Below are 14742 nucleotides of genomic sequence, written 5' to 3'. Positions count from 1 at the left end.
AACACCCGGGGTTACACCAGAGGTCGACTTAACGTCCTAAAGCCCTGCTGCCATGTGGAGGGAGGAAAAGGGCAATCGAGTGATTGTGAAGGGGGGGGTGGGGGGGTGGGGTGGGGGTAATCTCATACCAGAGAGCAGTCTGGAAATGGTGTTACTTGAGTGGATTAAATTTCAATTACATTTGAGCAAGGCATTGAAGGCTTAATAGGGGCTTAGGTTTGCTTTAGCCAAACAGCTGACAACACAGTAGTTGTCACTGTTCATGTGTCAAATGTGTGACACACAACTGTTTTGATGGAAGTCTGTCACAACATGACATGGTTGAAAAGAGAAGCCTCCTTCAAAATGTCTCTCCGGCTAATGGTTAATGTTATGCAGTGTTGAAAAAACTATTCTGATTCTTTAACCCTTTCATGCATGAATTATGAGAACCTTAATCAAGATTTTTTTTCCTGAGTGTTTTTATTCCTCTTTAGGCATGAAAAATGTGATTGTTTTTTTTTTTAAATCAACCTGTTTTTCATGGAGTTACAAAAATGTCCACTCAGCTACACCATGAATGTTATTCTTGAAGCAAAGAAACATGTATTTAAAACCCAATATCATACAGTGATATGAAAACAGTGAAATGAAACCATGTTTAATGCAGCTAATCTGATGTTCTCTCACATTTTAACATATTCTAATACTAGTTATTACTCACTTCATGGAGATAATATGCAAAAAATAAATATTAACAATTGATTTCCACTCAAGAACCAATCAAAAACAGCAAAGTTACAATAATGGTATGAATTGCAGTTTATGAGATGATGCATAAGTGTCCACTGTGTTGGCTGATATGGATCTAAAACAACAAAACCCATGAATACACAAGAGTAAAGCTGTAGAGTAACTGTCCACTGGAGTGACCACTATGCATGAAAGGGTTAAAGAAGTAAGAGAAGCAATCATTTACTGAGAGTTTTTCCCTGATGGTTCTAAAAACTACATAAACAACACTGAAAACTGTGGTAACAATACAGCAAACAGGATGGATTACTCTTAAAATAGAGCTAATGATACAAAAAACTATCCTGATAACACTGAATTTATTCAAATTACTCTAGAACACAGCTGTCAAACATGTGGCCCGGGGGCCAAAACCAGCCCGGCAAAGTTTCCAATCCGGCCCACGGGATGAATTTGCAAAGTGCAAGTTAGGGCATCAAACTCAAAAATAATATCATAATAATCTATAAATAATGACAACATCATTTTTTTCTCTTTGATTTAGTTAAAAAAACACTAAATTACGAAAATATGTACATTTAGAAACTATCCTGTAACAATAAAATGTGAATAACGTGAACAACTATGAACAACCTGAAATGTCTATAGAAAATTAAGTGCAATTTGAACAATATTTTGCTAAGTGTTACTAAGTGTTTTGTGCCTTTGTAGATCTGATCTGGGATGCACATGTATAAATGATAAGTCGAGGCAGAATACTGATAAAATTGTACTTATATTTCTTAACAAATTCCATTTTTCAGTTATTCACATCCTTTTTTGTTTGGATAGTTTGTAAATGTAAATATTAGCATACTTGAATGTTATTTTTTGCACTAAAACAATTTGGAGTTGTCATTATTTATTGCCTACCATGCTATTATTTTACTGGTCCGGCCCACTTCCAAATAAATTGGGCTGAATGTGGCCCCCGGAAGAAAATGAGTTTGACACCCCTGCTCTAGAACTATATACATAATACTGAAAACTATTAACAATACTGAAAACTGTCAAACTAATTGAACTGTGAAAAGTTAGAAGTGGTTAGTACTTCATATTTAGTGTTTTGTCCAGTCAGTGGTCCAAAAGAGTACTAATAATATTATTAAAATCATAACTTACTATACTAAAACATGTACTAACGATAATCAAAAATGTACTAATGATACAAAAACTTATAGCAATACTGTAATCACAGTAAAAAGTTTGCTAGTGGTACTAAAAGCCATTGCCAACAATATTGAAAACTGTACTAATAATTACAAAACTGCAGTAATGATAGTAAAATGATGCTAATGATACTGAAAACTGTAAAAAAAAAAAAAAAAAAAAAAAAGGTAAAAACTTTACAAGTGATACAAACAGCTACACTAACAAAACTGACAACTGCAGTAATGATGACATAATAACTAATTATTCTATTAAAAACTAGACTATCAGTACTAAACATTATACTAATGACTACATTTACTGGTACAGAAAACTGTATTAATACTGACTAATTTACTAATAATACCAACAACCTTAATAATAATAATGAAGACTACAAAAAAGAACACTGTATGACAGTTTTTAAAGAGCCAATAAATAAGTATTTTCTTTAAATGAAAGTGTGAAAAGTGTTCATTTGGAATTGGTCAGTCCTTCAGATTTATTGTTTTCTCCAAAAAAGTGTCCAAAATCCAGATATATTCAGTTTATTGTCTTGTATAAATCAATAAAATATGTAATTGTCATTCTAAATGATCCACTTGAGCTGAAGAAACTTCATTTTCACATGAAAAATGAGTGAGAAAAAAAAGATTTATATTTAATATAATAAAGTAGTGAGTTATATGAAGGAAAAGTCATGTATTTTGAACAGTAGCTATTTGATAAATGTAATGTTGTTCCTGTACATTTACCCAATGGTGACTGTTCTCTTATTTCCAGAATTCACCATTTGCCAAGTTCACCATTGATGGGCACAGTGGGATCCTCAGGGTCAAACCAGGCGAGACTTTGGACTATGAGACCACGCCCACCCACTTTGTGACAGTGGTTGCAAAGGTAAGGGCTTCTTCTCATCTATTATAACATACAGTCGCGGAAAAAATTATTAGACCACCCCTTGTATTCTTCAATTTCTTGTTCATTTTAATGCCTGGTACAACTAAAGGTACATTTGTTGGGACAAATATAATGATAACAACAAAAATAGCTCATAGTAGTTTAATTTCAGAGCTGATATCTATCCATTTTCCATGGTTTTCTGGATAATAACCAAAATCACTGCAGTTTTTACATCAATATCTATGGCACTGTACTGACAAAAACAGTGCTTTTAGGCATTCCATGTTTTCTTTTCTGTCTGTTTTAGTCACATGATACACACAGGAGTTAGTACTTGATTGCATAACTATTGTTTTTGATGACTTTTGATGGTCTAGTAATTTTTTCCGCGACTGTATCTACACAGTGAGATGTAAAAATGTGAATTCATCTCCTGCAAAAGCCACTAAAACATCACATTTATGAAGGTTTCAAAGTCCTGTTTCTATTTATACTTGTAATACCAACAACATACAAAGTGAAAAATATACCTTTGAGAAGAAAATAAAGCAATAATTATAAATAAATGCATTTGGTCACAATATTATTTGAGATATTTGAGACAGTCCTGTGCAGAAGTTCTAGTCCAACATTATGTTTCCTGGTTTAGTAAAGTTCCAATGAATTTTTGAATATGACTCTTTTCTTTTTTTAATTTTAATGTGTATTATTATTTTTTTGCTTCCTTGAATTTTCATTTCTATATTATGTTGTGCAAAGAAGTCAATTCATAGCAATCAGGAAGCTTGTACCATTTCCATATTTGGAATAAATCAGTTTTAAAAAAATTACCACACATATGCATTTTTCGTTTTCTGTATTAAGATCCAGTCTTGATATATATGAAGTACTGTATGTACCACAGTAAAAACAAAAGTGGTTATATTTAGTGTAACCTCCCTTTGCATTTAACGTGTCTTTCACCCTTTTGTTCAGACAATATGAGATTTATTGCATAAATTTTCTGATGTTTTATAGCAGGTTTCATTCAACACGTCAGATATTTTTAATTGTTTGTGCTGCTTCTTATCATAGGGTCAGGGGGTCACACTAAATAATGGCATTAACGTTTACATCTGATTTAAGTCATTTTCTGTGTGTCTTAAGGCTGTGCACATATTTTCTGTATTTTCTTGTTGTACTTGAAGAAAAGAACATGAGAAATAAATATGTATGAATACTTCAACCTTGATAAAACAACAAAAAACCTAGAGATGACTTATATATTTTATAGATATGTTAGAAAATACAGCTGTTTTTTTATGTCTTTTTAATCTATTCTTGTATTTTAGTCTATCATTTTGCTTTTTTATTCTTCTGTACGACACTGTTTTTAATAGTACAGCTGTTTTATGTTTTTATTCTTGTATTTTATTCTTTTATTATGGTTTTTCCCTTGTAAGTCACCTTGGAAAAAAGCATCTGTCAAATGCATAAATGTAAATGTAAAATACACACATTTCATTAATAGCGTAGCTGCTAATGTGTCCATAGCATCGAAGCCTTGTTTTTTTGTTGTTGTTGTTTTGGTTTTTTTTTACCTAATTTTATAGCTTTTTTCTACAACTGGGCATCTGTTGATAAAAGAGGCAACATTGCAGAGAATAAATCAAAAACTAAACCTACTCATCAGCCTTCAGCCTTTCTCATATCACAGCAGTTGTGACACTCGTTCCGACAGCGATGTGTTGTAATTAATGCATATTCTTATAGATATTGCTGTTTCTCTAGCAGAAAATGTAGACTCGTATGACTGCAAGGCATTAGAAGTTCAGACTTTTCTCTGTCAGTAAACTTGCGAACGTGTTTCCATGGTAACCGTGTGTAAAATGAAGTGTGTTCAGGTGTTGACAGTGCTGCTCAGCACCAGTAGCCTCTAGTGTAATCATTTCACCGAAAGTAATTGTGTGATATGGAGGTCTGGTGAGTTTCTAACCTCACAACAGAAAACAAACACTGCTCTATCTTTAGTTCACAGGAATATGTTAAGAGATGTTTATTATTCTTTGGAAAAAAATAAATGCTTAACAAATATTCAGACTCTGGAAAACTGGAAAACATTGTCATCATTAAACTGCAAGAAATAATAATATTTCATTGTTAGGAATCACTTTAAAGATGTATTGTTCTTTAGAATTTGGGGTTTTCTGTTTCTTTGCTGTAGAGCATTTGTTTCTGTTTCGTTATTGTGTTTTGAGCTTAAAGACATTTATGTGTTCAGTAGGAGACCCTATAATTATATAAACATAAATGTAGATGTCATCTGCGTAACTATGACTATTTTTAATTTGACTGTATAAACTTGCTTCTTGGAATGTCGATATAAAGCATAGTAGTTCAATCTTCTAATGTTAAGTCATCAAGGTAAGGTAAGGTAAGATGAGAAAAGATATGATAAGAAAAGAAAAGTAAAAAAGATAAGATAAGATTAGATAAGAAGAGATAAGGGAAGATAAGATAAGATAAGATAAGATAAGAAGAGATAAGGTAAGATAAGATAAGAAAAAGAGAAAAAAGATATGATGAGATAAAATAAGATTAGATAAGATAAGAAAAGAAGAGATAAGGTAAGATAAGGTAAAGTAAGATAAGAAAAGAAAAGATATGATAAGATAAGAAAAAGAGAAAAGATAAGATTAGATTAGATAAGAAAAGATAAGGTAAGATAAGAAAAGGTAAGAAGGTAAAACAAGAAAAGGTAAGAACATATAAGAAAAGAAAAGGTAAGAAAAGATAAGGTAAGATAAGAAAAGAAAAGGTAAGAATAGATAAGGTAAGATAAAAGATAAGAAAAGAAAACATAGGATAAGATAAGAAAAGATAAGGTAAGATAAGAAAAGATATGAAAAGATAAGAAAAGAAAAGATAAGATTAGAAAAAAGATAAGGTAAGAAAAGAAAAGAAAAGAAAAGAAAAGAAAAGAAAAGAAAAGAAAAGACAAGGTAAGAATAGATAAGGTAAGATAAGAAAAGATAAGAAAAGAAAAGGTAAGGTAAGATGAGAAAAGATAAGAAAGGAAAAGATAAAGTCAGAATAGATAAGGTAAAATAAGAAAAGATAAGATGTCGTTATTGTCACTGTATTCTTCATACAATGAAACTGTGAATGCCCATCACAGTTTTTTTCATACTTTCTACATTCACACATATAACCATACAACACAAAACCATATAGTGAATAATAGTGAATAATCATAATAATAATAGTAAAGCTGACACTTTTGTGTGTGTGTGTGTGTGAGTACAGCATGCCGATAATACCTTCGTCTTTTTCATTTATTTTACAGCAAAAATAAGGATTTTAGAAGCTTCAAAGACATTTATTTGCATATAAATCACATCTAAAATTACTGCTAAAACCTTTGGCCACAGCTTTAGAAGGCAGCTATTTCTGTTCGGTTTTCACTTCAAATTCTATACTTCCTCTCTAACCTGTTGTGAAATTGGTCTTTATAGACATTATGTGCCTTTAAGAGATGCTGATCAGTTTTTCTTTGGATTTATGGATGATTAGCATTCATGGCATGTTCAAACTTCTCATGGCTTTTAGAAACAAAAAGTTAAGCTGCCGTCTAAGAAACCAGTTTGTCAAATCCAGATAATCAGCTGGTCTAAAGTAAAGGTCTGGAAGCTGCTATTTACCATAAATGCTATTAAATTCATCAACATACCTGTTCCTTCAGGATGGAGGAGGAAAGTACAAGGGGAGGCACCAGGTTATGACGTCCACAGCCACCATAACGGTCAATGTAATGGACGCCCAGGACATGCCTCCGTCCTTCGTAGGAACCCCTTATTTTGGATACATCTACGAAGTCTCAGTTCCTGTAAGTCTTTTTGTCGTTTTCTACAGATCTGTCTGTACCAGAGCTGCTAATGTCACTGTATGTGAATATGAAATAACAGAAACAATATCTTTGACTTCCAGGGCTCTGAAATATTCACAGTTTACGCTAAAGATGGAGATCAAGGCAATCCCAGACCCATGCATTATGGGATCATCAACGGTAAGGACTGTATTTAACCCTATAACGCCAAACGTATCATATTTGATACATGAGTTTTGAAGCCCTCTACATGATCAGGATGATATATTTTTTCTTGAAAAACCTGATGTATACAATTAGATACATGCAATACATGGATAATCCACTAGGGGGGAGGAATTCGTTCACCAGAGGCCTTTCCAGGGACACAACAAGACTGACATTAATGAGGAAGGAGGCATTTTAGATAGATGGTCCTTGATTTTGTTGATTTTATCCTTTGCATCCTCACCTCATGGGGCTACATGAATCCCTCTCTCGAAATTTTTACCTCCGCCAAGTGTAACAGTGGAGGTTATGTTTTCATCGGGGTTTGTCTGTTTGTCCGTGCAAGATAACTCAAAAAGTTATGGATGGATTTGGATGAAATTTTCAGGAAATGATACTGGCACGAGGAACAAATGATTCAAATTTGGTGATGATCGGGGGGGGACTGATCTGTCTCAGCGGAGGTCTGTGCTCTCAGAGTGCTTTTCTTGTCTTTCAAATGTTCATTTTGGTCGGTTTCAGATGCTGCAGCTCTTTCATAATTCATAGTTTGAGTTCTTGTTTGTTCAGTATTAATTGTCAGCCTTGTAAAGGAGGTCTGCAGTCTCCGAATGCTTTTCTAGTTTTTCAATGTATTTATTTTTTTCTGCGCACTTTGTGCAGGTATCTATATCGATATGTAAGTCAAAGTATTGGCCTGTTTTTTATGTTTGTTTGTTTGTTGGAAAACCAATAAAAGTTTAAGTCAAAAAAATAAAAAATAGAAAAGCACTCTGAGGGCATGGACCTTTGCCAAGGCAGATCAGTCCCCCCCATCATCACCAAAATTTAATATTTTTTTCCTTGTGCCAGCATCAACATTTCCTGAAAATTTCATCACAATCTGTCCATAACTTTTTGAGTTATCTAGCTAACAGACAGACAAACAAACAAACCCCCGTCCCCCGATCAGTACCAAAATTTAATAATTTGCTCCTTGTGCTAGTATCAACATTTCTTGAAAATGTCATCCAAATCCGTCCATAACTTTTGGAGTTATCTAGCTAACAGACAAACAAACAAACAAACAAACAAACAGACAAACCCAGATGAAAACATAACCTCTGCTGTTCCTTGGCAGAGGTAACTAACGAGGAAGGAGGCAGAACTTTGTCAATTTTGAAAAGAAATTACCAATTTGTCAGACAGGTTTGTGTTATATTATGTTTTTGTTTGCTCAGAAATAAAATTTGAGCACTGAGATCTGATGTCTCAAATATGACACAAAATTTTAACTCATACATGGAAATTCATATTTGAAAATTCTTTGGAGGGTTGTTTAGAAGCACCAATAAAGGCTCCAGTTTCAAAGAACTGGAATTTTCTGTCGATGCTTTAATGGTTCAGGCTTTACAGGATTAAGAAGTTACAGTATAAATCCAATGTTGTGCACTATTTTAGGTTTGTAAAAGTCACAGCTTCTTATTCTCTCCTTGCAGGCAGTGATGGTGTTTTTGACATAAACAGCACAAGCGGATGCATCACTTTAACAACCTTCCCCTCCCTGCTGAGAAATGAATTATATGAAATTAAAGTGAAGGTACAAGATGTTTTCCCTTGATTTCCTCCTCATTATTTCTTTCTGTTCCTATGTTTTCATTATTTTTCTTATTTGTAATTGCAGGCGTCTGAGGTGGGACCAGATAACCAGCTGGGGGACTTCGACATCACTACGGTGACGGTCCGGGTGGTGGATCTGAACAACCACCCGCCCACCTTTTACGGAGAGAACGGACCTCAGAGCAAGTTTGAGGTGACCATGTACGAACACCCTCCAGCTGGAGAGATCCTCCGAGGGTTCAAGATCACCGTCAATGACTCTGATCAGGTGGGATCATTCACCTCTGCATATTATTTGATCTGTTACAGGGGTTTCCAAATTGGGGTATGCATAAGAAGCCCAGGGGGTACTTGAATTAAAAAAAAAAAGACCCAGTGCTACTTTTATGTCAGTTCCCAAATGACATTTTTTCTATATCCAACCTTTCTTAAATGATTGATCACCATTTATTTATAAAATTACCCTCTGTATTTTGTATTTTATCACTTATAAATCAGGTATTTTTCTGTATTTAATTCACTGATCATGCAGATTTTCACAAAAGCTCAGATTAAAGTTGAGGGTTATTACATCAAAAACTGAGAAAACTCCAGAAAAAGTGGCTTTTTCAGTCAAATATATCAATAACTAAACATAAACCAAGCATTTCCATCCACTGTCACTGATCCAACTCCAAGGGTTTGACTGGTGAATCAATGTTGTAGAAGATGACGGTGTTTCCATGGTAACTATGGAACCTCTGAAAGTCCAAATGGATCATATCTGATGACCATGAAAAGATGAAAAACTGCATTGTATACCAATTATTTACATATATTGATAGGATTAATGGATCAACAGGAATTAAGCATTTTATATCAATAGATGGTTTTGGTTGTCGGTGGCTGTTTGGGTCTTTATGGGTTAAAATAAAAAATGAAACATGTTATTTGCCCCAGAGTAATAGAATAATAGATTATTAGTAAAAAAAAAAAAAATTAGACAAAATCTAACCATGATTTGATTGGTTAACCTCCTCTAATTCTGGTTAAATCTGTAATGGGAAAAAATGTCTCACTTCTGAAGAAGTCAAGTAAACCTACATGAAAAACTGCATTTTACACCAATTATTTACATGTTTTGATAGGATTAGTGGCTCAATAGGTATTAAACAGTTTAGATCAGTAGATGGTTTTGGTCAGTGGTGGATGTTTGGGTCTAAATACATTAAATAAGTCATCATGTACTGAATACAGACTAAATAATGAGAATTAAAGCTGAAATATAAAACACAATAAATACATTCATAAAATAGTTTTATTGCCAATCATCTTGTTTAAGCTTTGGTAACATTTTAAGAACATTTCTATTTTATATTATTCAAAATGAGTTTATTTGAGTAGCTAAGTAATTACTTTTTGTTGATGAAAGGTTCATTTCTTAATTAATGACCAATTTATTCATTTATTTATTATTTATTTATTCAAACCAAATAAAAAGCAAATTAGTAGTATTTCAACAGTTTATCAGCAGTTTCCACATTGAACTGAAGGGATTCGATATAAAAAAAATGTATATGCAATTTCTACGTTTATAGTCTCATATTATGATGTATAACCAGTCAGGTGCAAACAGGACTGGAGAGGTCACTGCATTAGAACCTAAATAGAATATTTTTTTAATGAATTTACCATTTTATCAGATAGAAATAATGACAAATATTAAAGATAGCACTGGTCTACAATTCTTTAGAAATGATTTGCTTCAGAGATTAAATGTGCTAAATGTTACGTATTTTAATAAGATTAATTGGAAAATAAATGACAAAAGTGCCGGTTTGCTGATGTTTTCAAGGTATATGATTAAGTGTTATTACACATATATATTGGTTTATGTACATTTATATAATAGTTTTATAAATCTTCCACTAAATAGAACCTGTAAAGTGAATGTATTCTAATGTGCAGACAGTGTTTTGAAGTAGATCTTGTAGCTCTGAGACAAATATTCCTTTTGAGTCAAACCCATTCTCTCGTTAATTCTTGAATTTCACATTTTGACCCAAGGCTGTATCTTGGAAAATTCAGCCAACCAGCATTTTTGACTTGATTTTTCTTTATCAGTGACTCTCATGTGGTAAAATTTCATTACTTTTATTCTGGAAGCATTTTCCTTGTAGACCAGTGTAGCAGGTCTGTCGCTTCTCTATTTATGATTCTGGTGCATAAAATGATTTAAAAATGCACCTAAATCTGCAGATGATGTCTTAAATTAGCTTGTTTTTTCCTACCTGTTAATGAAATTCACTTTATTGTCACATATGACAAACACTGTACATTCTCCCAGACAGTCTAAAACGTTATGATTAAATCTGTCGCGATTAACCCATAAAGGCCCAGCGCTACATTTGTGTCAGTTTCCAAATGAATTGTCTCTATATCTAACCTTTCTTAAGTGATTTATCACCATTTATTATATATTATCCTCTGTATTTTTTTATTTTAGCACTTTAAATCATGTTTATTCCTATATTTAATTTACTGATCATAAAGATGTTCATAAAAGCTCAGATTAAAGTTGAAGGCATGATATCAAAAACAGAAAAAACTGCAGAAAAAGTTACTTTTGCAGCAAAATTTATAATAAATTGAATGTAAATCAAGTGTCTCCATCCATTGTAATTGATCCAACTCCATGGGTTTTATTGGTGAATCAGTGTTTTAGAAGATGACGGTGTTTCCACGGTAACTACGGAGCCTCTGAACGTCCAAATGGGTCATATCTGATGACCATGAGAAGATGACAAAGTACATTTTACACCAATTATTTACATGGATTGATAGGATTAGTGATTCAACAGGTATTAAACAGTTTAGATCAGTAGATGGGTTTGGTTGGTGATGGATGTTTGGGTCTTTAAGGGTTAATAACTGCTCATTTTCCAGTAGAGTTTACTGTTCCTTTATTGGTGTCAACGTTAATGCATGAAGACGCTGTTTTGAGCTGAGACATAAGGTGTGGGTAGATTTGACTGAAAACAGGTTTCTGTGTCTGAAAATAGACACATTGCTAATTCCTGTGGATGCATCGTTCATGAAATACCTGCATTTCAGCTCGTCATATGTCTCGTCTCTTATGTTATGTAACACCGCGTAAAAATTAATACAAAAGTGCAATATCATATAGTGAGCCTTCCATTGTACCTGCATCAGTCATTTAACAATCATGTACCCTTCACTTATACTACTTTAGTCGTTTTAACCCTTTCAAGCATGAATTATGAGAACCTTAATCAAGAATTTTTTCCTGAGTGTTTTTATTCCTCTTTAGGCAGGAAAAAAAAACGCCTAAAAAAAATTTTCTTATGAACCTTTTTTTCATGGAGTTGCAAAAATTTCCACTCAGCTGGACACCATGCATTTCATTGCTGAAGCAAAGAAACGTGTATTTACTGATATACCGTGTGAAAACTATGAAATAAAAACATTTTGAATGCTTATTCTAGGTAATTCATTTCTCAGACAGGGGTAGTTGTTTGTTTACCTGCTTTACTAGTTTGTCTGATAAATGAATTATCGACAAAAATTATATGTGGAAGATAGTATGAACCTTTAGCAGACATTTTTAATGTTACTAATCTGAAGTTTTCTCACATTTGAACATGCTAATACCAGTCAGTACTCACTTCATGGTGATAATATGCAAAAAAAAAAGGTGGTTTTTGACCAATTTTTAGGTGGTTTTGGGGTCATTTTGGAGTGATTTTTAGGTGGTTTTTGGGTAATTTTTGGGTGATTTTAGGTGGGGTTTTTTTAGTAATTTTTAGGTGGTTTGGGGGTCATTTTGGAGTGATTTTTAGGTGTTTTTTTGAGTAATTTTTAGGTGGTTTGGGGGTCATTTTGGAGTGATTTTTAGGTGTTTTTTGAGTAATTTTTAGGTGGTTTTGGGGACATTTTGGAGTGATTTTTAGGTGGTTTTTGAGTCATTTTTAGGTGGTTTTGGGGTCGTTTTTGGGTGATTTATAGGTGGTTTTTGAGTCATTTTTAGTTGGTTTTAGGGTAATTTTTGGGTGAATTTGGTGATTTTTGAGTAGTAACTTATCATTTCTACATGAAAAAAAAAAACGACAACTTTTTAAAAAAACAAACAAACTGTTAATTACAGACTTATAACAATAACAAGCACTTGATTTACACTTAAACATGTTACTCTAGATCAGGTTTATCAAGAACAGCAAAGTTACAGTAATAGTATGAATGTCAGTGTATGGGATGATGCATAAGTGTCCACAAACAACAAAACAAACAACAAAATCCATGAATATACAAGAGAACAGCTGGAGAAGAACTGTCCACTGGAGTGGCCACTGTGCATGAAAGGGTTAATTCATGGGCTTATTACACCTCTTTTTATTCTCTTTTAAGGGAGCCAATGCTAAATTCAAGCTGAGACTTGTTGGTCCAAATCGCGTTCTGCGAGTCGTACCACAGACGGTGCTTAACGAAGCCCAGGTGACCATCATAGTGGAGGACGCATCCGGCATCGACTACGAGAAGGGCCCCACTCTGTCATTTAAGGTAAGGCTTGATTTTATCACTGACTTTTCTCTATTTAATTTGTTAATTTGTTAATTTGATTTGTTAATTTATTTGCACAAAATAAAACAGCAATAGAAAAAAACAACATTCAAACAAGTAACAAAATTGTGCAGGAGAGGTTAGAAGCCAAAAAGAAGGCTTATATGAATACCTCCCCCGAAATGAACAATACACAAAAAAAAAAAGAAAAAAAGAATTAAAAAATACAATATAACTGAAATAATAAACTAAAGTAAAAACAATAAAAATGTAATCCATATTACAAATCATCAAATACAAATCGAGTGATACACAGCCTTACATTTTTTCATGAATTAAAGTCCTTTTCAGATGCTTTTTAAACAATGATAAAGTAGATGTTGATTGAAGTTCAGGTCTTAGATTATTCCACAGATTTGGTCCACGGTATTTCATAGAATTCTGACTTAATTTGATTTAATTTTCTTTTTACTGCTTTATCTCTCAAACCTGATAATATGTTTATTGTTTATTGTTTATACGGATGCCCATTAGGGGTGTAAGAAAGTATCAGTTCTGCAATATATCACGATATTTCATTTCGCAATACTGTATCGATATTAAAAAGTACTGTATTGATATTTTTAGGTCTTTATTCAAATGCAGATATTGCTTAGGTTCTTGTTTTTTTGTTTTTCTTTATATTCTATTTATTATTATTTAACACTCTTTTATTAAATAATGTCAGTTCCTTTGTTGGGGTTGCACAAAAATAATGTTATGATGTTAGTTATGAACTAATGACTAAGTAAGTATGTATTTATTGTCATATACTTGGTCATAATGTAAAAGATAAATAGCAGTAATGAAATTCTACTTACTTACCAGAAAATTCAACTGAAGAGATCAATAAAATGCTTTCAAAAAAGACTAAAATAATAGAAAGTTACTTAAATGTAAGTATTTATATATAATATATACATATGAAAGCATGTTTATAGCAGTAATACAGTGATAACATAGTTATAGTTAGGGGTGCAAGAAAATATTGGTTCTGCAATATATCACAATATTTCATTTCACAATACTGTATCGATATTAAAAAGTACTGTATCGATATTTTTAGGTCTTTATTCAAATGCAAATATTGTTTAGGTTCTTGTTTTTGTTTTTCTTTATATTCTATTTATTATTATTTAACACTCTTTTATTAAATAATGTCAGTTCCTTTGTTGGGATTGCACAAAAATAATGTTATGATGTTAGTTATGAACTAATGACTAAGTAAGTTTGTATTTATTGTCATATACTTGGTCATAATGTAAAAGATAAATAGCAGTAATGAAATTCTACTTACTTACCAGAAAATTCAACTAAAGAGATCAATAAAATGCTTTCAAAAAAGACTAAAATAATAGAAAGTTACTTAAATGTTAGTATTTATATATAATATATACATATGAAAGCATGTTTATAGCAGTAATACAGTAATAACATAGTTATAGTTCGGGGTGCAAGAAAGTATCGGTTCTGCAATATATTGCAATATTTCATTTCATGATACTGTATCAATAGTAAAAAGTACTGTATTGATATTTTTAGGTGTTTATTCAAATGCAGATATGGCAGAGGTTCATTTTTGTTTTTTGTTTTTCTTTATTGTTTATATTTTATTCATTATTATTTAACAGTTTTATTTATTTGAAGTATCC

General features: G+C 32.4%; 1 protein-coding gene across 3 annotated transcripts in view; it reads left to right on the top strand.

The window, feature by feature from the left end:
* Positions 1–14742, top strand: part of LOC115410182 (cadherin-related family member 1) — a 43227-nt gene that overhangs the window by 4958 nt on the left and 23527 nt on the right. For all 3 annotated transcript variants that reach the window (XM_030121677.1, XM_030121676.1, XM_030121678.1), the window contains 6 exons: positions 2704–2820; positions 6545–6688; positions 6790–6868; positions 8374–8474; positions 8559–8762; positions 12899–13051. In XM_030121677.1, the coding sequence (XP_029977537.1) occupies positions 2704–2820; positions 6545–6688; positions 6790–6868; positions 8374–8474; positions 8559–8762; positions 12899–13051 (798 nt within the window). The remainder of the gene's footprint in view (positions 1–2703; positions 2821–6544; positions 6689–6789; positions 6869–8373; positions 8475–8558; positions 8763–12898; positions 13052–14742) is intronic.

This window comes from Sphaeramia orbicularis, chromosome 19 (genome assembly GCF_902148855.1).
Source record: "Sphaeramia orbicularis chromosome 19, fSphaOr1.1, whole genome shotgun sequence".
Lineage (NCBI taxonomy): Eukaryota > Metazoa > Chordata > Actinopteri > Kurtiformes > Apogonidae > Sphaeramia > Sphaeramia orbicularis.
This window is presented reverse-complemented; position numbering and strand designations above follow the sequence as displayed.